This window comes from Brachyhypopomus gauderio, chromosome 15, assembly GCF_052324685.1.
Source record: "Brachyhypopomus gauderio isolate BG-103 chromosome 15, BGAUD_0.2, whole genome shotgun sequence".
NCBI lineage: Eukaryota > Metazoa > Chordata > Actinopteri > Gymnotiformes > Hypopomidae > Brachyhypopomus > Brachyhypopomus gauderio.
Window position 1 is genome coordinate 1,472,874 of NC_135225.1, and position 26,139 is coordinate 1,499,012.

At 46.7% G+C, this 26,139-nt stretch overlaps 2 protein-coding genes across 4 annotated transcripts in view; one reads left to right on the forward strand and one right to left on the reverse strand.

Annotated features, from left to right (window-relative positions):
- Positions 1-4,627, reverse strand: part of prepl (prolyl endopeptidase like) — an 11,416-nt gene extending 6,789 nt beyond the window's left edge. Inside the window, exons 1-6 of the mRNA XM_076974194.1 lie at positions 3,901-4,627; positions 3,752-3,812; positions 3,450-3,659; positions 2,880-3,006; positions 2,418-2,634; positions 2,010-2,201 (exon numbers count right to left, since the gene is read on the reverse strand). Of these exons, the coding sequence (XP_076830309.1) occupies positions 2,010-2,201; positions 2,418-2,634; positions 2,880-3,006; positions 3,450-3,659; positions 3,752-3,812; positions 3,901-4,308 (1,215 nt within the window). The 5' untranslated portion in view covers positions 4,309-4,627. The remainder of the gene's footprint in view (positions 1-2,009; positions 2,202-2,417; positions 2,635-2,879; positions 3,007-3,449; positions 3,660-3,751; positions 3,813-3,900) is intronic.
- An 18-nt stretch (positions 4,628-4,645) lies between these two features.
- camkmt (calmodulin-lysine N-methyltransferase) lies at positions 4,646-11,158 on the forward strand. 3 transcript variants are annotated; one of them, XM_076974197.1, is made up of 4 exons: positions 4,647-4,968; positions 5,225-5,403; positions 5,483-5,547; positions 10,812-11,158. In XM_076974197.1, exons 1-4 carry the CDS (start codon positions 4,864-4,866, stop codon positions 10,856-10,858), a joined length of 396 nt encoding a protein of 131 aa, XP_076830312.1. In that variant the 5' UTR covers positions 4,647-4,863; the 3' UTR covers positions 10,859-11,158. The 3 variants fall into 3 exon arrangements, with proteins under 3 accessions (XP_076830311.1, XP_076830312.1, XP_076830313.1); XM_076974198.1 differs by lacking the exon at positions 10,812-11,158 and adding an exon at positions 7,017-10,138; XM_076974196.1 differs by lacking the exon at positions 10,812-11,158 and having other exon boundaries at positions 4,646-4,968; positions 5,483-6,969.
- The last annotated feature ends 14,981 nt before the right edge of the window (positions 11,159-26,139 follow it).

The window sequence follows — 26,139 nt, forward strand, 5'->3', positions numbered from 1 at the left end:
CACGTTAGCAGACGGACTAGCCGGCAATCATAATATTGATCCGGGATTAATATGTTGGCTGGTTGACTTTTTAACTGATAGATCTCAAAGGTGAGGGGAAATGACGGGTTATCTGATGTTCTCTTATCTTCTACCGATGGTCCTCAGGCGGGGCTCCTGTCACCTCTTGTGTTTGTCCTGTACACAAATGAGCTATCAGCTCCAGAACACGAGCAGACACATCACTCCATCTGCAGAGGTATTAAATCCATCACTGATCTCAGCTCAGCAATGATGAAACAGACCGTGATCTTGTGGTGGATGAATTTGGTGATAAATTTGGTGATTTCATTTAGTGTAAACGCTCTTTCTTGGATCTTTATTGTCCGAAACAAAGGAAATGATATTTGACTTCAGAGAGGAGTCTTTCTCCGTTTCTCCAGCTGTTTAAATCCAGGCCCAGACACACATCCTCTCATCACTAGCTCAGGAATTTTAGTGTTAACACCAGTTCATGAGAACGTTTTTATTCTCGGTTAATTCAGCCTGTTTTAACCTTTTCTTTTATTTGCCTGTGAAAATAACAAATAGGAACAGGATGGAAAGATTTAGAGTAAAATATCTAGCAAGACGAATGTCCTCTCAGGTGTGCTGGGTCAGAGGAAGCAGGAAGTTCTCACTCACCCCAACAACCTCTTGTTTTGACAATTCATGTTGCTTCTGTCGGGTTCCAGATTGAGGTTGCCAAGATGTAGGTTTAAAAGATATCACAGATTTAAAAGGTTATTTGCCTTTGAATAATATTTGTTTTTCTGTGTGGATTGGTTTGTCTGTGGTGTTGCTAATCTTTGACTACTGGCTGTGTGCCATATTGCCCCATTGTTTCAAAAATTGCTCCGGTTTGTTTAAAAAAATATTTACTTTGAACGGTTTGTTATAGAGTCTTATGAAGACGGCACAGTAGAAAGACATGGGGAGATATCAATATTTCAGTTAAATGTGATATTATCTTGGATTACAGGGATGGGTGACATCTTTGATACCCACGCACACACGCTGGCAGCCAGAATGACCAGCTGTATATTCACTTCCTGCTTGTGTTGATGTGTAATTGGGATAGTGATTCTCATTAGGAACCATGCACCTGTTATTGATTAAATTATGAGACTGTCGTTAGCGCCCCTCGCGCCGCCGTTAGCGCCCCTCGCGCCGCATTTAACCCCCCCCCCCCCCCCCCGTAACTGTGTTTGCACGCTGCCTGTAACTCCCCCCACACTGCTTGCTTTCCTTTGTGAAAACTGACGAAAACTGAAAACTCTTTACATAATTATACTTTCGTCTATTGTGCTTTATCGTCTCTTTCCTCATGTGTTTGTTATAGGTATTGCTTACTGTCTTTTTCTCAGGTATTGTGCATATTTGGTTTATAGGAATTGCTTACTGTCTTTTTCCTCAGGTGATGTGTATATTCAGGTATAATAATGACTTGGCATAATTGTTAGGTATCATGACTTTCGTCTAGTGGTTTTTCCAGCTTAGAGTACCTTGTGTTCAGGACTATCTATACTACCTTGGAGATTCCAAGCAACTACGTAGCACTTTTGTAAGTCGCTCTGGATAAGAGCGTCTACTAAATGTCGTAAATGTAAAACTGCGCCAGTATGTTGTATATTCAGTTTACTGGGAGGAGGCGGTAACTGCCATTTTTGATATGCTGGACATTGTCTGATATTGCAAAGTTTAAAACACACATTCATCACACAATCTGTCCGTGTTTCTTCTTTTGCTCGCACACATTTCCCAACACAAGTTTTCTTCTTCCAGCAGACCAAATCAATGCAATGATGTAATAACCAGTAATAAACATGGTCAATGCTTAATCTCTAGCTTTTGTACACAAACACAGGGGCATATGCAAACATATAGCAAACATATGCAATTTAAAGTTCTGGAATGCTTCAACGCATTTTATTCTTCTGCATTGTTTCCAGCTAAATTCAGGAATGATCTCATTAAGGAGGTGAGCTCACCTGGACGATGGCCACACGGTTAGGTGCTCTTAAGGGGATGGTGTGGAGTTGGAGTCGACCCTGGGGCTCTCGGACTGTACAAACACAGTGCTCCTGCAGCACCTCCATGTCTTTGATGACTGCTCCAGGCTCTGGGCTGAAGACGGACTCCCAGTGCTGCATGTCTGGGGAGCCGAGAGGAGCTCTCAGCACCTTCGAGTTGGAATACACAAACATGTCAGAGTATCAGCAGCCTGGGGAGGGATCTCCTTCCACCTCGCAAATGTGCTGCATACGTCTAACGGATTTAAAAACAACTTGACGATGTAAGTACTGCTGCCCACAGCAACCGTCTTTCCAAACATCAAGTGGTCCAACATTCAGAAGTGTCAGTAGCATCACTGGGTGTGTGAGGGGTGTGGTGGGCACCTGGTACTCCTGGGCCGGGCCGGTGTTGGCCAGGATGTAGAGCTGGCCACCTGCATGCTCCACGTGGTAGAGAAGACCAGGCTGGCGAGGATGAACCAGTCGGGGGGGTGAGAGGGGAGCACGGCTGTCAATCAGCCACACCTCACAGCTCCTCTTACTACTGCAGTTCACCGTCAGCAGCCGCTGGTCTCTGGAGCGACTGACCTCCACGAAGAACCTGTACACAGACACACACACACACACACACACACACACACATACACACACGTCTGCTGAAGAACACGAGGACAATGGAGACAAACAGGTACCAGCCAACAACAGGCTGGAAACGTTCACAACTGCGTTCACAACTGTGGGAGGACATGAATCAAAGTTTATTTGCACTATAATAAAGTTTCTAGAAAACAGTGAAAGGCATAAAACATTCCAAAACATGGCCTCCAGCCACAATCACACTCTTACTCTGGGTCGTTTTCTTCATAAACCAGGGTGGTGTCGGCTCCAGTGTCCGTTAGGTGAAGTTTGAAAACGTGTCTGCACTGAAGTTCTTCTTGAGTGGTGTAGACCAGAACATCATCAGAAGCCCACTCTGAATCACACGGAGAATTATATGGAGGGAGAGATGTATACAGAGAGAAGGAAGGAATGATGTCATTAAAGGACTTTTAAAATGTCATGGTACAAAATACTCCTTCAGTAATTTCACATATTTAATTGATCTAGGCTGGGTATATCTTTTCAAAAGCATTTATGAGCTACCAGCATGAGAAATTCACTACTGCTTTTAAAAGTCACTGAATATTTAATGATATGCCCCCTGCAAACTTCATCTGCTGCATATACCACGGCACACACAGTTTCCCCAATGACGACCCTGGAATCCATCTTATCTTCAGGTTTCCTGTTTTCAAATTCACCCACTTTAAAGTCATAAAGTGTTTGTTAATGATTTAGCAACTCTTGCAAACACAACGCTGCACAAGACTCATAAGACTCCAGCAGTCATGTGACTGCATGAATCACATGACTTACCGAAGCTGAACACCTTGTCCAGTGTAAGCAGGGGCTCCCGAGGCACGGCGGAGTGCTCTAATCGGACCAGCATGCACCTGGCCTGCTCGCTGTGGGCGTCCTTCACGCTTGCAGCCAGCACGGCCTCTGTGGGAGAGAGTCTGACCCTCTGAATGGTTCCGCTCACACCTCCAGCCCAGTCTGCACAGAGCACGGGCACCGCGGCCCCGCCTGTGGGAGGAGGCACCGTTATCTCCTACAGCCCACTTGTGTTATTAGGGTTGTCAGAAGCAGTAGTGGGGTTTGTAGGTGGAGGCCTTTACCCAGTCCGTGTGCCCGTCTGTAGATCTCACGTCCATCTGCGGTGTAAACGTGCCGGCGTCCCTGCAGTACAAGATCAGAGACGGAGGGACACTACTGCAGCACATCTGGACCACATCAGCTCCCACACACTCACATCAACATGTCTCACCACTATAACGTCACTGTCGGCCACGTCGGCAAACCGCTGATGCACTGAGCGCAGTTTTCTCTTCAAATGTCGCTCCAGGTCCCCGAGTCTCTTCAGCTGGACCCTGGAGTTGTGGACCGCAGTGTCTACGGGTCCCTGGGTGCCAAGAAACCTCTTTAGACACCCAACATGATCACGGTGTCCCAGCAGCGTGCAGAGACGCGTCCACGGGGGGACACACGTCATCGGGGGGACATGCGTCCTCGGGGGAACACCACACGTCATCGGGGGGTCACGTGTACTCGGGGGGACATCACACGTCCTCGGGGGGTCACGTGTACTCGGGGAGACACCACACGTCCTCGGGGGGTCACGTGTCCTCCTGCACTCATACACACAGATGCTCCGACATACTGGACGCAGAAACATCACAAACTGGTGATAATCCAGATCATTTGATGTAATAGGTAAAAAATAAAATAAAATAATTTCGAGACTATTGCTAATATCACGTCTCACTGCTAATACGTTAAAAATAGACTACTGCTAATACAGTGCGTTATATGTTGTTTTATTGCGTTTTTTAAACGTGTCTGTTTATATGTTTGTATCTTGAAGCTTTAGACCGCACTGGTTTGAACCACACATGCAATCAACACGACGGCGCGGAAATATGACATTTCACACAGACACGAGTAATCGATATTTAAAAACTCGTAGATTTACTACGAGAACTTGTGTTCGATGGTTAGGTGATAGATTACTTTTCCTTGCCTCCGAGACGCCAGGAAGTGTACGGAAGTAGTTTTACTGGAGGAACGAGACCGGCGAGACAAACTCCGAATATTGAATAAAACACGCGGCCGTGATTATAGAATATAGAGCATTAATATAATATAGATCATTAATAATGACATTAGTGCCGTGATTATATCACCCAGTCTGTTTACACCTCACCGACACTGTAATTAGTTCATTTAGGAGATGGACGCAGCACAAACGGGTGAAGTCCTCGCGCACGACCGACGAGCGCGAGACGCACACGGCGGAACCGACGTGGCTCGCGCACGGTGGACGATCCTGAGACGGGTGAGAAACGGAGACTCAAACACCCCCCCCGGGTTTACCGGGTACACCGGGTACCGCCCCGGCTCGGTGTGACCTACAGGTGTGTGTGTGTGTGTGTGTGTGTGGGGTGTATGTGTGTGTGTGCGTGTATGTATGTGTGTGTGTGTGTGTGTGCGCGCGTCTGTATGTGTGTATGTATGTATGTATGTATGTATGTATGTGTGTGTGTGTGTGTGTGTGTGTGTGTGTGTGTGTGTGTGTGTGTGTGTGGTTGCAGGTGCTGAGACGTAAACACCTGGACAGCGCGGAGGTGCGGCAGGTGTCCGTCCGCAGGTTCTCCTCCTTCAGCCTCTTCTCCCGGACCCAGGCCCCCCCCTGCGACACAGACGACCCACTGGACGCCCACTGGTTCCAGTACAGAAGTGGCTGCTCCCCCCAGTACTGTGCCTTCCTCAGGTAGGAGACGGGGGGGCTGTGGCCCCGGGCCCCCGGGCCTCGACCGCAGGTTCTGAACAGCGTGTGTTTTGTCTTTCAGAGACAACCTTGGACCCATCAGAGTGGACGAGGTGCTCAACAGCTTTGACAACACCGGGAACGTCTGTGAGTGGACCCGTCCAGCACCTTTAAACCGCGTGGCGTGTTTTATTGACGTTGCCTCACGAGATGTTAGTCAACAGTGTCTCTGGATTATTATCAGTCAGGTTGTGTTGAACCCTTTCAAAGATCTTGTGGTTGTTGCATTGCGTTTGTTGTGTGCAGTCTGAATATCGTGTGTGTATCTGAGTGTGTGTTTGGTGTTAGACAGTGATGTGTGTGCGTCCTGCTTCAGGCTGCAGCTCCCAGCGTGGCCACTGGCAGGCGCACTCGAGCAAGTAGAAATGTCCAGTGTACTCTGGCAGTAAGTGCTAAGGAAGGTCTGTGTGCAGCTGTATTCATGGAAACAGGCCGATAAAACAGTGCAGTATGCGTCATATACTCCCTGTGAAGCCATAACTACACCATACCACTATATAGAGGTATACATGTAGGATGGTTAGCACATGAGTAGTTTCTAAACAATGTTAAGTCAGTTTGTCTTCACTGTCATGGTTGTTCATTAATATCAGTGTGAGGTAGGGGTGCAACGGTACGTGTATTCGTACTGAACTGTCACGGTACGGTGTGTGCGGTGCGTTGTGTGAGGCGCGTTGTGTGCGGCACGTTGTGTGAGGCGCGTTGTGTGCGGTACGGTGTGTGCGGTTCGCTGTGTCCTACGTGCGAAGACCAGTGAACATAATGTAGAACTGAAGTTCACACAAGGAAACCACAGCTGTACACATTGCTAAGTATCTCATAGCGTGATGCTATGTTCGAAATGGCCTACTGCTCTCGGTATGTACTAGATACTCATACTGGTCCTTGTAGTAGTATGCAGTACTAGTATGCAGTATTAGTATGCAGTACAGAATCCAGTATGCGACAAAAGCGAAACACACTACGGGTCACGCTCCGCTTATTTACCTTCAGACACCAAAGGTTAGCGCTTCTGTTTAAGTCCCGAAATATCGAACTGTTTATCAGTTTTTTAAAAGAAACGAGGAGAGGAGAAGAAATAATGAAACACCTTCCAGAACAGCCACAGTTTCAGCTTTCATTTTGCTATAGAAGTTTAATGTTGGTACAAAACACCTACTTAACGTTATTAGACGTGTTACGAATAGCCTAGCACACATTTAGCACTGCGTGGCTAAATACCAGTAACTGATATTAATATTTACAGTATTTTGCAATCAACTCGTTCTTGTACAACATTGAAATTCTTATTATTAGTGTTGCTTTTTTGAACACCATTAGATCTGGATCCTGGAATCAGAGATGAGGTTGAGTCAAGCATTCACTCCCTCTCTCCCCCTTCTCTCTCTCTCTCACCCCTCCCTTTCTCTCTCTCTCTCTCTCTCTCTCTCTCTCTCTCTCTCCTTCTCTCTCCTTCTCTCGCCCCTCTGTCTCTCTCCCTCCCCCTCTCTTTCTCACTGTCTTTCCTTCTCTCTCTCCCTCTCTCATCTCTGTCTCTCTTTTTTAACAACAAACAGGCCCATGTCAGAGTGCATGACTCAACCAACAGTGTAACGTTCTGGTAAAGACTTCAGCTGGTTTGTTTCCAGTAGCTGGAGTTCCTCTCGCTGCTTTAGTTGATTGGAGGATTAACGAGAGGCTCTCTGCGTCGTCTCTCGCCCCTCTTCAAGGCAGGTCATCCCTTCTCCTTTCAAACCTTCCTCTCAACCGCCCCTAATTGATCTCACGCATTGGTAGGTCCAAACATCTCAACCATGTTCTTGTTAGCTCAGCTAGTCGGGTGCATTGACTGGAAAGTGAGTGTGGGGGTGTTTTTGTATTACCTATACTCCATACGAGTAGCCAAATCCTCGCCTAAGTACTGGACTAACCCAAAGGTTTCTGTGTTCTGGGAGGTTCTGATGTGGTTTGTGAGGTTCTGACGTGGTTGTCCAGACGTGTGGATTAGAGTGATGTCCCTGATCAGGGACGTACGGACGGCGCCTTGGTTTTAAGGGCCCTTGTTTGCAGCAGGGATCAAGGGAGATCCAGTGGGTCTTATCAGAGCCTGACTGGCATGCAGAGTTTTGAAGAGGCTGGTTGACTACTGAGAAGGTTCTGTGAGACCCATCCCACCCCCTGATGTTGGGATTAATGTGCATCACATAAGCCCCCTGTGTTTGGCTTGTGTTGGTCTCTAGTCTTTTTCCATTGCTTCTACATAATGCCACATGAAGACGTGGCCTCTCCCGTCCCTGTCTCCTCCACTTATATAACTCGGCGTGTGTCTGTGCAGGGTCATTTGTCAGGGGTCATGACTTCCTGCGTCTGAATGAGAAGTTAAGAGGACTCTCCGCTGAAGTGTCCTAAACCGGATCACATGACAGGCTGGACTGGGCACTCCAGAGGAGAGCTGACCCACAGACCACGGCTCCCACAGCGTCTCTGGCCCTACAGACCCTTGCTTGTTTGCCCACTGGTTTTCGTAACTGGACTTTAAGGAGAGCTGCTTGTGTATTTCCATGTGTAACGTGTTATATTTCCAGGTCTAACCACAAGAGGCACAACAGCACTGTTGGGTCACTAAATTTTAGTGGATATTGTGCGTGTGTGTGGCGATTTGTTTATGTAGATGTTTGTGGACACCCCTGTCCCCCGTCAACCTGTCCCTCTGTCTCTCTCACTGCTTGGATAATTATGCAGATTTAAGGCCCCTTGTGCTAATTGCCATGACTGAGACAATAGGTGTCCAGTGGGGCCAGGTTAGCTCATCGGGCCCCCAGGGCGTGTGCTGTACTATCTGTCTGACTCTCCACACCTGTACTGGCTAATTACACCCGCTCCACTTCACCCGTGTTGACCAGGCAACTCTGACCAGACGTAAACCCAAACGACTGGTCTGATGTGTGCATGAGGTTTGGGGGTCAAAACGTGAAGCACCCAAACTCACCCTGAGTGACGAGGGGCATCGAAGAATCAGATATTCTAGTGGTGCAAAAGACCACAGAGGTGGAAACAGCAGGTTAGAGCCACGTTAATGTCTGCAGCGTAACCCCTACGTAGAGTGCTTTGTGTTACAGTGATTGAGAATAGGTTATTATTTGAAGTGTATTATGGGGAGGATGTATGTGGGGTAGGGGGGTGTGTGGCCAGGACCCGTCTGTAGAGGTGATGAGGTGTGAGGAAACAGAATAAGAGTGTGCGGTAGCATTGTGTGTGGCTCGAATACCCAGGGAATTACAGGCATACCCCTCTGTGGATTCACTGCAGTCACGTAGCACTTTATCCTATGGAAATACTTTTCAGGACACTTTGCTGGAATTTCTACCTTTTGACACATTAAACCTTCAGCTCTTTTAATCCTGACTTGTACTGTTAACTGCTCACTGTTGGTGATGGTAACTATATAGTTAGGAACTGTGTACCCTTCCTCTAGTAAACTTAAATCTCATAATGAAAAAACACAAAATGAAACACAGGGAAGTGATGTGTGTGTGCACGTGTGTGTGTGTGTGTGTGTGTGCACACGTGTGTGTGTGTGCACGTGTGTGTGTGTGTGTGTGTGCACACGTGTGCGTGTGTGTGTGTGTGCGCTCCCCCATTAGAGACATAAGTGATTAACGGGGTGTAGTTAATTTGTCTCTCGTAGCGGTGCGTCCGTTTGAGTGCTCCTCTCTGACGTCTCATTGGTCGTCTGGCAGACTCACCCCCCGAAGCTTACACCCCCCGCCCGCGTAGCCTAGCAACCAGCCGAGTTCTCCTGCAGCCTTAATGTACTTGATGGTGTTTTAAAACAAATACATCATTTATCTGATTAGCGTCTTGATGGAGAATGAGGCTTTTAAATGGCGAACTCTTTCGAGCCCGTCGCTCCAGAAGACTGACGTCAGGTGGGTGCGTGTGTGTGTGGGCACATTCACATGTATACCAGTGTACACGTGTGTACACACATGTATGTTGGTGTTTCTTTCTTGTTTTGTTGGTATGGTGGGTGTGCATGTGTTTGAGTAGGGCACAAACACGCCTGAGTAGCCATTCTGAGTTTGTGGAGTATAATTATCACACTTCACGTGTAGTGGTGCCGTCGAGCATCGCGAGGTGTCAAGGTGGGTGTATACAATGTTTAAAGTGCGTGAGAAAATCGTTAACAGTCAGTTAACACCACAAAGCCTGCAGACAAAAGATTATAATCTCAAACACTAAGAGAATGAGTTCATTACAGCCTTCTGAAACCCCCCGGAATCTTTCCTCATCCCTCACTAGTCTGCTGGGTGGCATTTGTTTATCTGATATGATTCGGGGAAGATTGTCTCCTCTTGTGCTGATTCAGACATCATTTATCTGTTTAAATCGGGTTCTTAAGTGCCAAAACGCAGGTAGAAGGTCGAACTGGGGGTTTAGGAGCTCCTGTCTTGGATTTGAAATCTGAAGACAGTAAGAATTGTTCTTCAACCTCTTGGTCCTGCTTTTGTTGAACTTGTTTCCGTGCTCACCCGGGTCTCCCGTGCTAAAGTGAACCATGATGTGTTTTCTCTTTAAACACTGACCTCGTGTATCAGCCGTGTACTGCTGCTGCCGTCTTTGGGCCTCAACGCTAACATTGCTGCTTCTGTAAGGTCATAGCAGGCTGAATGGGCCTCAGTGTTGGTGGGATAGCTGATCCAACGGTCCCCCCCCCCCTCCCCAATCCCCCCAGGCACCCCCCCACCCCCCCCCACCCAGCAGGCCGTGATGCAGCCAGGCCTTTTGTGTGTAGCCAGCCAGCCCCAAAGCCGGGGGCCTCGCTCGCCGCCCGCAGAGAGCCGACTCGCAGAGAAAGGGAGCGCAGAAAAGGAGAGAAGTAATTACGTCCAGTCATTGAGTTCTGAAGATCCCCGCCCCACCCAGGCTCTCCCGGCAGGGCAGGGTGGGGTGGGGGGGCGGGTCGGTCTGGCGACAAAACGACAGCCATTTGGACTGAAAGGAGCTGGAATGTTTTGGGAGGAATCTGACCCCTCTGGATCCAGCGCCGGCAAGGGGAGAGAGATTAAACCGCTCCCCACACTGGCTGCTGGGTCATCGGGGAGGGTGGAGGTGTGGTGGGGGGGTGGGGTGTAGGATGGAGGTTTTGGAGACTGATTGCTAGGCTGCACCTTTTGTCTGCACTTTTTCACGTGGCCCACACGTCTCCTCGCACGGCTGGCGTCTCACGTCAGGACGGAGGCCCCCGGTGCTTTTTTGCTCTTTGTCTGTCCGGCGCTCTTCCTCCTCTCTTTCTCTAGCGCTCCTTTATTCCCCACACGGGAGTTCCCCCTCTTCCCTCTCTCCTCTTTCATCCCCCTCTCCTCCTCCAGCACCGGCTGCATTTCTGTGCACTCGGAGGGCGTGTGGCGTGTCGTAGCCCGATGGACGGAGCCCGTCGAGACAAGTTTGAAGCAGATGGCTCGTGGGTCGGCCGTAGCCCCCCAGGACCACGGATGGTGTGGATGTCTGAGTGTTTATTGCGAGCAGGGAGCCACCAGGCCTCCTCTTCCTCCTCCTCCTCCTCCTCCTCCTCCTCTACTCCAGCCTCCAGACTCATTGTCTTCCCAGAGCCGTGATGGGAGGTAAGGGGCTTCCATAAGGAGGAGTGATTTATTAGTCCCAGCCCGGGGGGGTTCATGCCTTACAAAACGCATTGAGTAGAAATGAGCCAATCAGAGTGCAGAGGAAGGGGAGGGATTTTGAGGGGGGGGCGGGGTTACAGGAGTTGAGTGGTGCTGCTGCTTTTTCGGTCAACCCATCCAGCCCAAAGGATTATGGGGGATTGATGTGGTGCTGGACTAGTGGCCAGATGATGCCACGTATGGAAGTTATTCTGTGTCAATATTCAAATGAAAATGTAATACGTATTTGCATTTACATGTTCCACTCATACAAGCAACTTTGAGCTCAAAATTCAAATTCAAATGCAATAATTCCATTTACATTTGCAATGTGATAGACGTCTATTCATATTTCATTTACACATACATTTTGATGCTTTATTTGTGTCTTTATTGAAATGAAAAAATTTTTCCCGATTTGAATTATCAAGTTCATGTGATCATGCAAAGGTTGTATCAAAATTATAATTAAAATGCTATTCGCTTAATATGCTTTGCATTTCGTGATAACACGTTTGAAACGTAATTTTCAACCTCACCACCACGCTAAAAAGATGTCAATATTCAAACGTTAATGGAGAAATAGCGCCACCCCTGTTTGCAATAACATTACGATACCAACAGCGACTACAGCGCAGCAGTACAGGCGAGTTTTTTTAGACATGGTCACAGAAGCGCTCATTAGATTAATTCAAAGGGTAGCAGACGAGTCCTTATGGTGAATTTACACTACATTAGTGTGAAAGTTTAATCGATCAAGTGGCAGACATATCAGCCTTATCTGGCGCTGATGTGACTGTTATTGCCAAATTGAGCGCTGTGGCAGAGCAACTGTGTGCCTCAAACGGCCGACCTCCGTGAAGCGTCTCGTGTGATCAGAAACAGAAAACCATTTCTGCTCGTTAATGCTGGTTTATTTAAATAAACATTTGTGCTGTCGTATTTTTAAAGTTATAAAGCGGTAATGCCTCGATGAGTGATGTTATCTAGAATCCCCCAGCGTCCCTGTTTAGTGTGGTTAATGCCACAGACGCGGCATAATTACCTGAACCCGCAGGTAATCCTCTACCAAGCTTTGATCTTTAACGTACTTGTAATCATGACGCGAGCAGAAATTTTAGAAGCGAGCAAAAAACTGAAACGCGCACTGAAAACAGGGAAGTGAGCGCACTTAACAGCGCTCGGTTTTCTTGATTTTGCGTGCTCAGTGTGTCTGACTTGCTTGATTGAATCTTATCTTTGCGCTCTCATATTAAGGATCGCAATCTCACTCCATACTACACATTGTGGGTTCATAGATTGTCCTTGTTTGAGTCGAGTGGTCCTTATGTTTTCATGCCTTGGTAAGTCCTTAGTATAAGCTTCCGTTGTCTACGTTTCATTCCTTTCCCTAGTCTCAGACTATACCTTTGGGGTTCATAGATTGTGTTTGTTTAATCGAGTGTTCAGTGTACGTTTTTATTCTTTGGTCTGTCTTTCGTACGAGTTCTTTTCCTCTACGTTATAGTTTGCCTAGGTCTCAAACTACACCTTATGCCCGGTTCACACTACACGATTTTAGGCTGGTTTTTCAGTCGCCGACTGTTTTTTGTAGATCGCCGACAGAAACTGTGGTCGGAGGCAAATCGGCGATCACTCGTCGCTCGCTCAGTGTAGTGTGAACTGCTGAAAGACGCTCGCCGAGTGGTCGCCGACTCATCGCAGACGACCGGCAGATATCTAGCATGTTTAATATCTAGCGTGTTTAATATCTAGCCCAGTCGGCGACTGAGAGTCGGCAGCAGCGTCTAACTACAGCCAATGTGAACGCGGAGAGAAAACCGCGGCACCGCTGAAGATATCTCTGAGAATGTAAAAAACTTTCAAGAATACTTTCAAAACAGTAACCCAGCAAACACACAAAATCATCACCTTTCTTACAACTTTACTACAACACTGTGTTTAAGTTATTGTGACAGCACTGGAGAAATAGTGCGATTGATTATAACCAGGGGCGTTGCCTGGGTATGTAAAGATCCGGGGCTCAGCCCAATTTTATATATATATATATATATATATATATATAGTAATATATATATATATATTACAATGCGTACCCTGATATATAATGTTTAACACTATAATATGGAGTTTTTTTTTTTTAACAAAGGGTGCACAAAATCTGCAGAATGACTGTTGGTGACCTAAAGATAGTGAGCTTGTACTAAAGGACATGGACCAGGTATATTCCATTAGTAAATCCATTCCTCAATAAAGTATGCAAATCAGTATGTCAACAATGGATTTCATGCAACTGTGTAATAATGTAAACAATTCACTTGTTTCTAAATTGTTCTTTTACCTTTTATGACACACAAACAAATTATTGAAAGAAACATTAATAATTATTAGTGCTAAGGGGTCTACACAATTATTACTCTTTAAGAATTACTTATTATCTATCCTGTATGTTTTTGCACAGTCTTTCTTCTCCTAACCTGTTCTTTCTTTAGATCAGTCCAGTCCTGATCAGTTCATTTCAGGTCTCTCCACATTTCATATTTCCTCTCTCTCCACCCTCTCTTCTACCCTGTTAAATAGTAATTCAAGAAAGTATGCTTAAAATAAAGCTGGAAACAATATTTTAAATACAAAAGACTGTGCTAAAACAAACTACATCTGGCATTATTTTGCTAGTCTTCATACTAAAAACATGTGTATTTTATTAATAATGTGTTTATTAGACATTGTTTTCCATACCACTTGTATTGTCTTCTCCCATCTCCCATCTCCTCTCCTCTCCAGTTCTCTCCTCTTTCCTCTCCTGTTGTCTGTTCTCCTCTCCTGTTGTCTGTTCTCCTCTCCTGTTGTCTGTTCTCCTCTCCTGTTGTCTGTTCTCCTCTCCTGTTGTCTGTTCTCCTCTCCTGTTGTCTGTTCTCCTCTCCTGTTGTCTGTTCTCCTCTCCTGTTGTCTGTTCTCCTCTCCTGTTGTCTGTTCTCCTCTCCTGTTGTCTGTTCTCCTCTCCTGTTGTCTGTTCTCCTCTCCTGTTGTCTGTTCTCCTCTCCTGTTGTCTGTTCTCCTCTCCTGTTGTCTGTTCTCCTCTCCTGTTGTCTGTTCTCCTCTCCTGTTGTCTGTTCTCCTCTCTAGTCCTCTCTAACACTTCAAATTCCTCAGGTTGTTCTAAGTCACTTTGCTTTTCTCCCTCTTCTGTACTCCCTTTCTTGTCTGTGGTATTAGGAAATAAATTACACCACAATACTTGAGATTTGAACAAACTCTAACAAACCCTAACCCTCAACTATTAAAAGTAAATTATTTTTTGTGATATGCTGTGCTGTGTAAACTCAATAAAGGATTGTTTATTAGCTGATCAGCTGGCTCCAGTGGAAAACACACAATTTTAGGGCAGTGACCAGGGTTAAGAAACTGCTTTAAACTACCATCATAAAGTATTGTACTAAATTCTGGCTATCCACAACGTCTACCTTCTAGCTAACTAGTTAGCTAAATTGAATTTCATTCATTATAGCTTACAGTCCTACAATCCTAAATTATTAAACACAATTTGAAAATGAAATAGTTATTAGCTTATCAGGTACATCAGGGCACGTTGAACATACTAACTATAACTATAACTAGCTATAACATAACTAGCTATATAAGTTTTTTTTTCCACAAACCTTCACTACCTAAGCTACCTAGGTTAACTCTATGTCGGTTAACTAACTAGGTTAGCTAACTAATTCCGAAGCTGACTAGTGACAAGCTGCATTTTATTAAGCACACAGTGGGTTTGATCTGTGTTTTGATTCGGAGACGTGTGTTTTTAACCAGCTATCAGATAGCTCCACAAACAATGTCATCACAGTTTACATAGTTCACTACCGTTACCTTTCTCCACAATGCCATCACAGTTTACATAGTTACCTTTCTCCACAATGTCATCACAGCTTACATAGTTCACTACCGTTACCTTTCTCCACAATGCCATCACAGTTTACATAGTTCACTACCGTTACCTTTCTCCTTGAAAAAACGCCGTATATCCATTTTCATTCACCCTCAGCTACCTGCAACCTGCTGCCAAAAATGGCTAGAGCGCATGTGCGCTCCCCCACGGGGGTGGGGGTGGGCTCTCCTCCGCGCCCGCAAAACCAGCAAGCTGATTGGCTGTTTCTCCTGAAAGGCGGAACTTTATCCTTGAAGCGGCACTGTGATTGGCGTTAAGAGATTTCCTATTCTCACAGCAGCACTGGCCTCCTCATTAATAATACAGCTGAGCGAAAAGGTTCGGGGCTACGGGATAATCATTCGGGGCTGAAGCCCCGGAGGCCCACCCCAGGCGACGCCCCTGATTATAACTATGTTCACTGCAACGGAGAGATGAAATAATTCTGGCAACTTGGGACTATGGGACTAAAATAATAATAATAACGAAAATGTGGAGTACATGTACATTGTTTTATTCTTTATGTGGTGTTGCTGGTTTTCACGAGAGTTTCGTTTTCGTGTTCTCGTGTTTTTGGACGGCAGCCAGATGAGTCGGCGATTCCCCAGTCGTGTAATTCGTGAGCCCGCGTCACCGATCAGTCATGTAGTGTGAAAGCCACAACAACTGAAAGACTCGCGATTACAGCACAACCAGTCGTGTAGTGCGGACTGCACAAAAACCTGACGACTGAAAAGTCGTGCAGTGTGAACCAGGCATTAGGGATCATAAATCAAGACCAAAAACTCGCCTGTACTGCAGAGCCAGAAACTATGTGGCTCTGTGCTGAGCGTGCTTTAGTCCCGTCCTGATTGGCTCCCTGAGGTGGAAAGGGGAACCCGATTGGCTGAATAAAGTGGAGGGAGGTGGAATCTGATTGGAAGGCTGATGGGATCTAATTTGACTATAATTTGACTATAGTGGAAGACCATGGAAATGAAAATGCAATCTGCTCGGATTGCATTTTCAAGATGCATTTTGACACAGTTTTAGCGCTGTTGGTATCGTAATGTTATTGCAAACAGGGGTGGCGCTATTTCTCCATTAAGGTTTGAATATTGACATCTTTTTAGCGTGGTGGTGAGGTTGAAAATTACGTTTCAAACGTGTTATCACGAAATGCAAAGCATATTAAGCGAATAGCATTTTAATTATAATTTTGATACAACCTTTGCATGATCACATGAACCTGATAATTCAAATCGGGAAATACATTTTCATTTCAATAAAGACACATATAAAGCATCAAAATGTATGTGTAAATGAAATGTGAATGGATGTCCATCACATTGCAAATGTAAATGGAGTTATTGCATTTGAATTAGAATTTTGAGCTCAAAGTTGCTTGTATGAGTGGAACAATTGCAAATGAAAATGGAGTTATTGCATTTGAATTTGAATTTTGAGCTCAAAGTTGCTTGTATGAGTAGAACATGTAAATGCAAATGCGCATTACATTTTCATTTTAATATTGAGACAGAAAAACTTCCATAGCCACGCCTTCCCACTGAGCGTGTTAACTGAGTGTATACTGTGTGTGTGTGTGTGTGTACACACTCTGTGTGTGCGTGCGTGTGTGTGTGTATATATATACACTCTGTGTGTGTGTATATATACACTGTGTGTGTTTGTGTGTGTGTGTGTGTGTGTATACATTCTGCGTGGGTGTGTGTGTATACAATCTGCGTGGGTGTGTGTGTATACACTCTGTGTGTGTGGGTGTGTATGTGTGTACACACTCTGCGTGAGTGTGAGTGTGTGTGGGTGTGTATACACTCTGTGTGTGTGTGTGTGTGTGTGTGTGTGTGTGTGTGTGTGTATATATACACACTCTGTGTGTGTGTGTGTGTGTATACACTCTGTGTGTGTGTGTGTGTACTTGTACATGTCTGAGAGGTGATCCTCAGACGAATGTTACTTGAGCCTCAGTGTCCATGATGACGTCTGCTGATGGTCTTTTGTTGTAGAGTGTGACCTCCAGGTCTGGACGCCCATTGTGCTTTCAGCTACCTGCTCAGAACAAGGTGGGGGGGGGGGTGTGTTTAGGTGGGGGGGGGCAACAGACTCGCTCTATTGTTTCCACGACGACGCTCCTGAGGGTGTGCCAATCAAAGTGCGGCCAACGCTGGACCCTGGTCTCGTACACACCCACGCTGCCGAGCGCATAGTCACGTTTGCGCGTACACACACGCTGTACTCCCACGTTCCCCCAAAACAATACCCATGATGCCTTTCTGCTGCTTTGCCAAGTGGCTTTTTACAGCTGTTCAACAATGGAGAAGCTAATTGCTGCAGATTTGGAGAGCTGCTTAATTGATCGTGCTAGTGTCCTAATTGCCTCTCTCTTTCCTGGGGCCACAGAAGCACCCGGCCAGCCGCGCACCTGACCTTTGACCTTTAGCCCTGAGCGAAACGTGTGCCGCAGGTCCAGGCGGTGTGGGCCGTGGGGGACACGCGGGCGTGAGTGAAGCTGCGGCTACGAGAGACTCTGGTGGTGTTTCACACCAACCGTGTCTCAGCATGGAAATCATTACTGAGTGTGATTGCAGTGAGTGGTGGAGAGGTTTGTGTATCTAACGACTCACTCCTCACGCACCCTCACTCCTCACGCATCCTCACTCCTCACACACCCTCACCTCACCCTCACGCATATCGTTCTCTCCTATTTACTCAGTCAGACAGTGCAGCACTCCTCATTACACTCCGTCCTAACACACGCGTGTGCAGTCCTGTGGCGTTTGTGAGTGGACAGCCCAGCACGTCCCAAAGTAGGACATCACTAATCTATAGGAAACATTTAGGTCCATTCTGTCCTGGGTCATAACCCAGCGTTTTACTAATCAATTCAAAACAAGTGTCATTCACCTGTCCTATCTAAAAATATACATGGCACATGTATATTTGTGTGTGTGTGTGTGTGTGTGTGTGTGTGTGTGTGTGTGTGTGTGTGTGTGCGTGCGTGTGCGTGTGCGTCACAATACTTGTGCATTGTTTATGAAAGAAACACAGGAGCATTTTTGGACTGGAAGTGTGTGTGTGTGTGTGTGTGTGTGTGTGTGTGTGTACAGGTCATGTTTGTATTTTTTCCCTCCCCACCTCCCATGCTTATCCAAATTTGTCCACGGTTTGTGTGTACTCGTGTGTACACAAGGGCCTTGCATCAAGTTCAATTAGTAGCCATTGTGCTGTTCGCTAAAAGGGGGCTATGCTATTAGCAACCTTTCTAAGGCCCACTGCATCCTCCACCAGGCAATCAGATCACTTAAGAGGCTCTTTCGCCTGGCGTGACCCAGTCTCTGCGCCCGCCTGTGCTAACGACCCCCCTCTGTAGTGGCCTCTCCAGCCCCCGGGCACGTCGCCCACCAGCCTGCGGCTCGCCCCCCGTGTCCTTCACCCGCACGGGCGGAGAAAGGCGAGGTCACAGGCGTACAAATGAAGGAGGAATGATTCGCCTTCAATTGAGGTGAAGCGTTTCATTTAGCAGGCGTCCCCAGGCTGGGCCGTGGGCGTACGGCTCCCGTCCTGTGCGTGCTTGCACTGCTGGCACGCCCTCAGCCCCGCCCACCAGGTTCCTGCTAGGTTTTGCAGGTAGACACACTGGCCGAGCTGTTCCTGGAGCAGGTGAGGAGGGGAACAGGAGACCTGCACGCAGGTTCTGACTATGAAATTATTAGTGGATGAATATGATTAGTGGATGAAGCTTCTGGCTGAAGTCGGTGGTTTAACGGTTTAGTAAAGATCCATTTAAGCACTGCGGGAGAAAGACAGGTGGGTGGAGGAGAAATGAGAAGATCAATTTGATAAAAGGTAAACAGCCGTGCCGGTAGCATTCCTGGACATTACAGTAGTTTCAGCTGGAGTTTGGGGGTGAGAGGAGACCCGTACGGGAGGCGCACGCCTCTCACTCCAGTCCGTAATAACACTCCATTACTCCTGCAGACAGAGTGTTAAGTGCAGTCTTGGTGTCTCTGTGGAGGATCGATGGTTGACGCTGTGTCACAGCAAACGCAGCCCTGGTGCACAGGCTCGGGGGGTTAAAGGTCACTGAGCCAGACAGTCCGGAGGGCGTGATGTTCAGTGGGGGGGTGGGGGTGTCCCCCTAGCCCAACGATAGGTGCACGGCTCAACAGTGCGCTAATGCTCTGATACTTCTGGAGCCCCCCTGCCCCTAAAGACCATTACACACACACACGCACGCACACACATGCACATACACACAGGCACAAGGACGCACGCACACACGCACGCACGCACACACACACACACACACACACACACACACACACACACCGAGCAATTGATTCTGCTAGTGCAGTCATGTTCAGTCATCCCAGTGGTCAAACACACACTGTAATGTGCAGGCTGCAGGGTGTGTGTAGAATTTAGCATGACAGAATGTGTGTGTGTGTGTGTGTGTGTGTGTGTGTGTGTGTGTGTGTGTGTGTGTGTGTGTGTGTGTGTGTGTGTGTGTGTGTGTGTGTGTGTGTGTGTGTGTGTGTTGGAGGACAGTCCTATGGGTGCAACTCCACACGTGATGTCTATCAGCTCTATCAACTCTGGCTGTGTGTATTTATCACTTGGCAAACCAATCCAGGGAGATGTGTGTTGTGATCTTTATCTTCTCCCAGCCCCCAGCGGGCGTGCGTGATGCCCTGGTTGAGAACCGCTGGTACACATCACCCCAGCGCTCACTGTCCTGCCTTAGATTGGCCACTCACTACCTCTAAAACTAAAAGCCAATTTTGTAAAGAGATTTGATCTATATCGAGCTGAAAGAAATAAACCACCTTTGTGTGTGAATGAGAGAGACACAAAGCACGACAGACAGACAGACAGACAGACAGAGAGAGAGAGAGATGGAGAGAGAGACAGACAGCTCTTGGTCAGCACATAGAGTTGTCCTCTCATGTGTGTCCATGTAATGGCCCTAGTGTTCCTCTCCTCTGTCTCCTCTCTGCTCTCTCTGTCTCCAAACACAGAGGGTGTGTGGTCAGACTGGAGAGACTCTCCAACCCACCCCCACCCTACCCCCACGCACCCCCACACCCCCTTCTGTTACCCCTGTCTGCTTGACTTCTCTAGCCCTCTTCTTTAATGACCACTAACTGCAGATGTTTGGGGAGCTGTCAGTCAGCGGAGGGTGTCCAGATCCACCTTGTCCCCAGAGCCTGCCGGGACGATGGCACCCCCCCAGACTGACAGGTGAGGATGAGAATAGTGGATAGACACACAGAGGAAGAGCAGGTCCTGTCATCCTGTAACACCAACCCCCCCCCCGTGTCCCGAGAGTGAATATCATAACCCACCAGAGCTGTGCGGGTGAGGCAGAGCGAGTCTGAGCTCGGGAGCAAAGAGCCTGTTGTCTGTCAGTTCTTCATCATTTTTATTTCCGTTTTTAATTTATTTATCTTCCTACGCCGCCCCCCCCGGTCGCAGCTGTCGTGTGGAGTGCGCTGTGCAGGTCCTGAGAGCTCTGCGCTGAAGTTCACCTGAAGTGTGGTGCAGTGAAACAAATCCACTCCAGCGCCTCTCAAACGCACGGGGCGGAGTCAAGTAGGGCCGCCCCTCCCCCGCACCCTCCTAATGGCCCGCTCGCACGCAGCTCTAGTGGCCGATGTTGTTGTATTAATGTTTTCGATGGTTTACGCAAACGCCGACGGGATTAACAGTGAATATTAATGTCTTTGGAATTTCTGGTCATTTTATTATGTTGAGCGTTCTCGAGATGTTTTGTCTTGCTCGAATATTTTTGAACATCAGAGAATTAGCAGGTACTAGAGACCCCGAGCTTCCGTATCATCCCTGATTTGCATACCAATTAGCAGAAATGATGGCATGAGAGGCGTGTGGTGTATAAGACCATTGTTTTGGAGGGCCCTTGAAAACCGACTGACATGTACCCCTGCATTCCAGCCTAGAGAAGCCCGACAAAAACCCAGCCTCGTTCCAGCAGACGTTTTTAGGGGGTTTGTGGTTTATTTCCATATTAATGAAGGCTAAAATGAAACCGTTGGGTTTTGGATCAGAAGAGGTTTAGTTTTTTGGCACCACTGTGAGTGTGACGTGTGGGTCCCAGTACCGGGCAGTGTGGAGATCATCTCAGCACCATCCGTCATTCCTTTCTCCTCCTCCAACTACTTTCAGCCCCTTTTCATGTAATGCATGCAGCAGTAGTGAGTAGTGAGCAGCAGTAGTGAGTAGTGAGCGTGAGTAGTGAGCAGCAGTAGTGAGTAGTGAGCAGCAGTAGTGAGCAGCAGTAAGTAAGTAAAGCTTTATTTATATAGCACTTTTCAAGACATAGTCACAAAGTCACAAAATCCATAAAAAGTAAAATATAGTACAAAGTTTAAACTACATTTTAGTACAACAATAAATAATAGATTTTTATAATAAAATAAAATTAAGTGAAAATTACATAAATGCTCAAATACACACCTACTGTATTGATACAAGAAACTATTTAAAAGCAAGAGAATACAAATACGTCTTCAATCGCTTTTTAAAAACCTGAAATGAGTCAGATAGTCTGATCTCAGTGGGAAGACTGTTCCATAATTTTGGTGCATAGACTGCAAAGGCCCGGTCCCCTTTTGATTTTAAGTTTGTACGGGGGACAAATAGTAGCCCTTGGTTTGAAGACCTTAAAGTTCTCTTACTAAGAAGAGGATGCAGGAGCTAATTTATGTATGCTGGGGCCTCGTTTTGAACAGCCTGATAAGTAATCATTAAAATCTTAAAATAAATTCTGTATCTAACAGGTAACCAGTGTAAAGATGCCAGTACTGGTGTGATGTGTTCCCTACGCTTTCTTCTTGTGACAAGACGAGCCGCACAGTTTTGAACACTTCTTTCTGATTCAAGCATGTGAATAAGGCATTGCAATAATCCAAGCGGGTGCAGACAAATGCATGAATTCTTTGTCAGAGGAGGGCAATAAATTCCTGATTTTATTGATATTCCTGAGCTCAAGAAAGCAGGATTGAAGAACATTTCTAATGTGTGGAGAGAAACTCAGTTGGGAGTCAAAGGTCACACCGAGATTCCTCACACAAGGCTTTGCCTTCAAATCAACGCTGTCCAGAGCTGACTGCACCTTATTGCACATGCTCTCAGAGCCCACAATTAGCACCTCCGTCTTCCCATCATTCAATCTCAGAAAGTTTTGAGACATCCACAATTTTATGGCTGTCAGACAATTGGTAAGGTGTGTCAATCTACCAATGTCCTTTTGTTTGACAGATAGATATATCTGTGTGTCATCAGCATAAAATGAAAGGAAACGTAAAAACTTTGAATAAGATGACCTAAGGGGAGCATATATAAAGAAAATAAAAGTGGACCCAAAATAGACCCTTGAGGTACCCCACTACTAAGATATACCCGATCCGACCTAGTGTTGCCCACAGAGACCACAAATGACCTGTTTGATAAATATGAATAAAACCATTTAAGTGCTGTTCCAGATATTCCAGCCCAATAAAATGCCATGATTGATTGCTTCAAAAGCTGCACTAATGTCCAGCAGAATTAAAAGTGATACATCACCAGCATCTGCATGCATTAAAAGGTAATTTAAGACTCATAACAGTGCTGTCTCGGTACTATGTTTTGGGCGAAACCTAGATTGAAACTTGTAGTGAGCAGCAGTAGTGAGTAGTGAGCAGTAGTGAGTAGTGAGCAGCAGTAGTGAGTAGTGAGCAGCAGTAGTGAGGTGTATTATGAGGCACATGGAGCTGCTTGTCTACTTCCTTTTACACCTTTTTTTGGCTGTATCATGTACACATCACACACACAGGAAACATGTATATTTATTCAACAACAGTCATTTATATCTCAAAAAACTGAGAATCTGCTCAGTGTAAAAGTATGTGAACTCTTAGCGTGTGGCACCTCCTTTAGCAGCCACTACATCAACTAAATGTCTTCTGTAACCACAAACTAGTGTCTCATCTACTTTTTGGGGATTTTTGTCCACTCCTCCTTGCAGAACTCCACCAGTTGAGATGTTGGAGGAACATCTGGCATGTAAAACCCAGTTCAGATCTTGCCACAGCATTTCTATGGGACTGAGGTTCAGACTTTGACTGGGCAAATCCAGAGTGTAAATCTTTCTTCTCTTCAGCCGTTCCTTGGTAGTGCTGGAATGTTTTGGGTCGTTGTCTTCATATTTTGGGTCGTGGTCTTGTTGCATAATCCGTTTCCATCCCAGCTTCAGCTCCCTGATGGCAGGGGATTCTGGTCCAGAGTTTGTTGAAAGGCCTGAGAATTGATGGTTTCCTGGATAATATGGAGTCGTGCAGGTTTAGAGGCAGTAAAGCATAGCAAGGTGACTTTATACAGCACCTTCACACTGGCAATTCATAGTGCTTTACATGAGAAAAGCAGAAACTTATTACAGCTGGAGGTCCGTCACCTTGGGAAGGTCACTGGTCACCTAGGGAAGGTCACTGGTCACCTTGGGAAGGTCACTGGGAAGGTCACTGGTCACTGGGAAGCTTCACTGTTGGGGCGTGGTTCTTCTCTTTACATTAGTGACTTTTCTCCAAACCTGCCACCTGTGATTGTGGCCAAATAATTCAATTTTGGACTCGTCTGTCTAAAGCACGGACATCCAAAATGCCTGTGTGCTTTACGCCTTGGCATGACTACAGATGTTTGGTTGGTTTCTTCTCCCTTTTAGAGAGATTGTTGAAGCGTAAAAAATTAAAAGATTGTTATTTATATATGTGTGCATGTAACATTTACCATTTGTAAGCATGTACTCATCTGTATACATCACATTGTTATTATTTCTAAGAGGTTTGGCTCTTCTTGCTGTTTAATTCCTCAGTCAGCTCTACAAACGGCCTGTTTTGTTGGTTTGTTTTTTTATGTGAATATTTGCTGGAGTGCAGGGCCGTCCTCCACACACACTCCACACACACTCCACACACACACTGATTGGCCTCTCCAGGACGCTGCACTGAGAGCCATCCAGTGTAGTACATAAACAAGTCAATCAGCGAATACTCTGTGTGTGCGTGTGTGTGTGCGCGCGTGTGCGCGTGTGTGTGCGTGCGTGTGTGTGTGCGTGCGTGTGTGAGAGCCTTCACACTACCACAAATGTTTACACAATACAAAGCGTTAGAGCCGCTAAGAGAGGCAGACAGGCACACAGAAGATCCACCATGATCCATCCCCCCCCCCCCCCATACACACACACACACACACACACACACACACACACATCCCAACATACCCCCCCCCCCATACACACACATCCCAACATACCCCCCCCCCCCCCCCCCCCATACACACACACACCCACACACACACACACACACATCCCAACATACCCCCCCCCCATACACACACATCCCAACATACCCCCCCCATACACACACATCCCAACATACCCCCCCCATACACACACACACACCCACACACATCCCAACATACCCCCCCTCCCCCCCAACACCTCCCCCCCCACACACACACACATCCCAACATACCCCCCCCTCCCATACACACACGCACACACATCCCAACATACCCCACCCCCATACACACACACACACACACACCACACACACACACACACACACACACACATCCCAACATACCCCCCCCCCATACACACACATCCCAACATACCCCCCCCATACACACACACACACCACACACACACACACCTACACACATCCCAACATACCCCCCCTCCCCCCCGACACCCCCCCCCCCCCACACAATCACACATCCCAACACCCCCCCCCCCCCCCCCCCCCCCCACACACACACACACCCACACACACACACGCCAACTTTATGTTGTTTTACGTTGAGCATATGCCCTGCACTATATCCAGTCATTACAGAGTGATTCCAACTGTGTTTTTCTTCCCGGCGACTGTGTGTTTAGGGTGTGACGCACCTTCAGCGTGTTGGTGGTAAAACTCACCCAGCAAATCTACAGGACGTTCAGGAGCAACGCAGGTTTACACCTCGTATGTAGGGGAATATATTGACCTACAACTGTAGAGCTGCTTATTATATAGACACTGAATATACAGTGTGATGTCATATACCCAACATTATCTCCTCTTAGAGCACAGGTCTGCAGTGGAGAGCAGGGCCGTTAAATAGGACTAGCGGGACTAAAGCAGGACTAGTGGGACTAAAGCAGGACTAGTGGGACTAAAGCAGGACTAGCGGGACTAGCGGGACTAAAGCAGGACTAAAGCATGACTAGCGGGACTAAAGCATGACTAGCGGGACTAAAGCAGGACTAGCGGGACTAAAGCGGGACTAAAGCAGGACTAAAGCATGACTAGCGGGACTAAAGCAGGACTAATGCAGGACTAAAGCGGGACTAGTGGGACTAAAGCCATTACTGGGCGAATTGTCCCTGCAGCACATGCCAGTTCACAAAGGCCCCGTGAAGCAGGACGCGTTTTGTTACACTGTTTTGGTCATTTTGCCTGTTTTTAAGGGCTCTGATCAGAACACCCACAACCTGAGCTGTTTCACTATAACATGCCACTAGTGCTTTACTACGTTTACAGACTTAATTAGGTTTTCACCATTAGGTTTTCAAACCTGCTTAATGAACAAGTCTTGTCCTAAGCAAAGTTATTGGCTTTAGTTCAATTATGGGGACCCCTGCTGTCGGGAAGAATAGTTTCTCGGAGCACGGCATTCCAGTGCAGGAGTTACGAGTACAACTACTGAGCACTGCTTTTGGATCAGGCAGTTACTCGTTGCACCCCTCAGAAAGTTACTCAAACGCTGGTGAAAAACTGGTCTACAGTCAGCACCTTGGCACATGTAACCTGCTGCTGTACTCGCTCTTACCCCTAGGTGGCAGCAGTCGCCGCGTTTTAGCCAAAGTCTTGCACGCGCCCATCTGTCCCCAACCTCAACAATCCGTCTTTCTTTCAGGTTTCAATTTTCTGTCACAGACACATTATACTTTTATTTCTTATATAAATTTCATTGCTCGCATAATTAACAGCATATCTTGGTGTTAAAAGCTATGCCAGCATGATATTTTTGGCAATGTTTTAATAAAAATTGCAGACTTTTTTTTTTTTT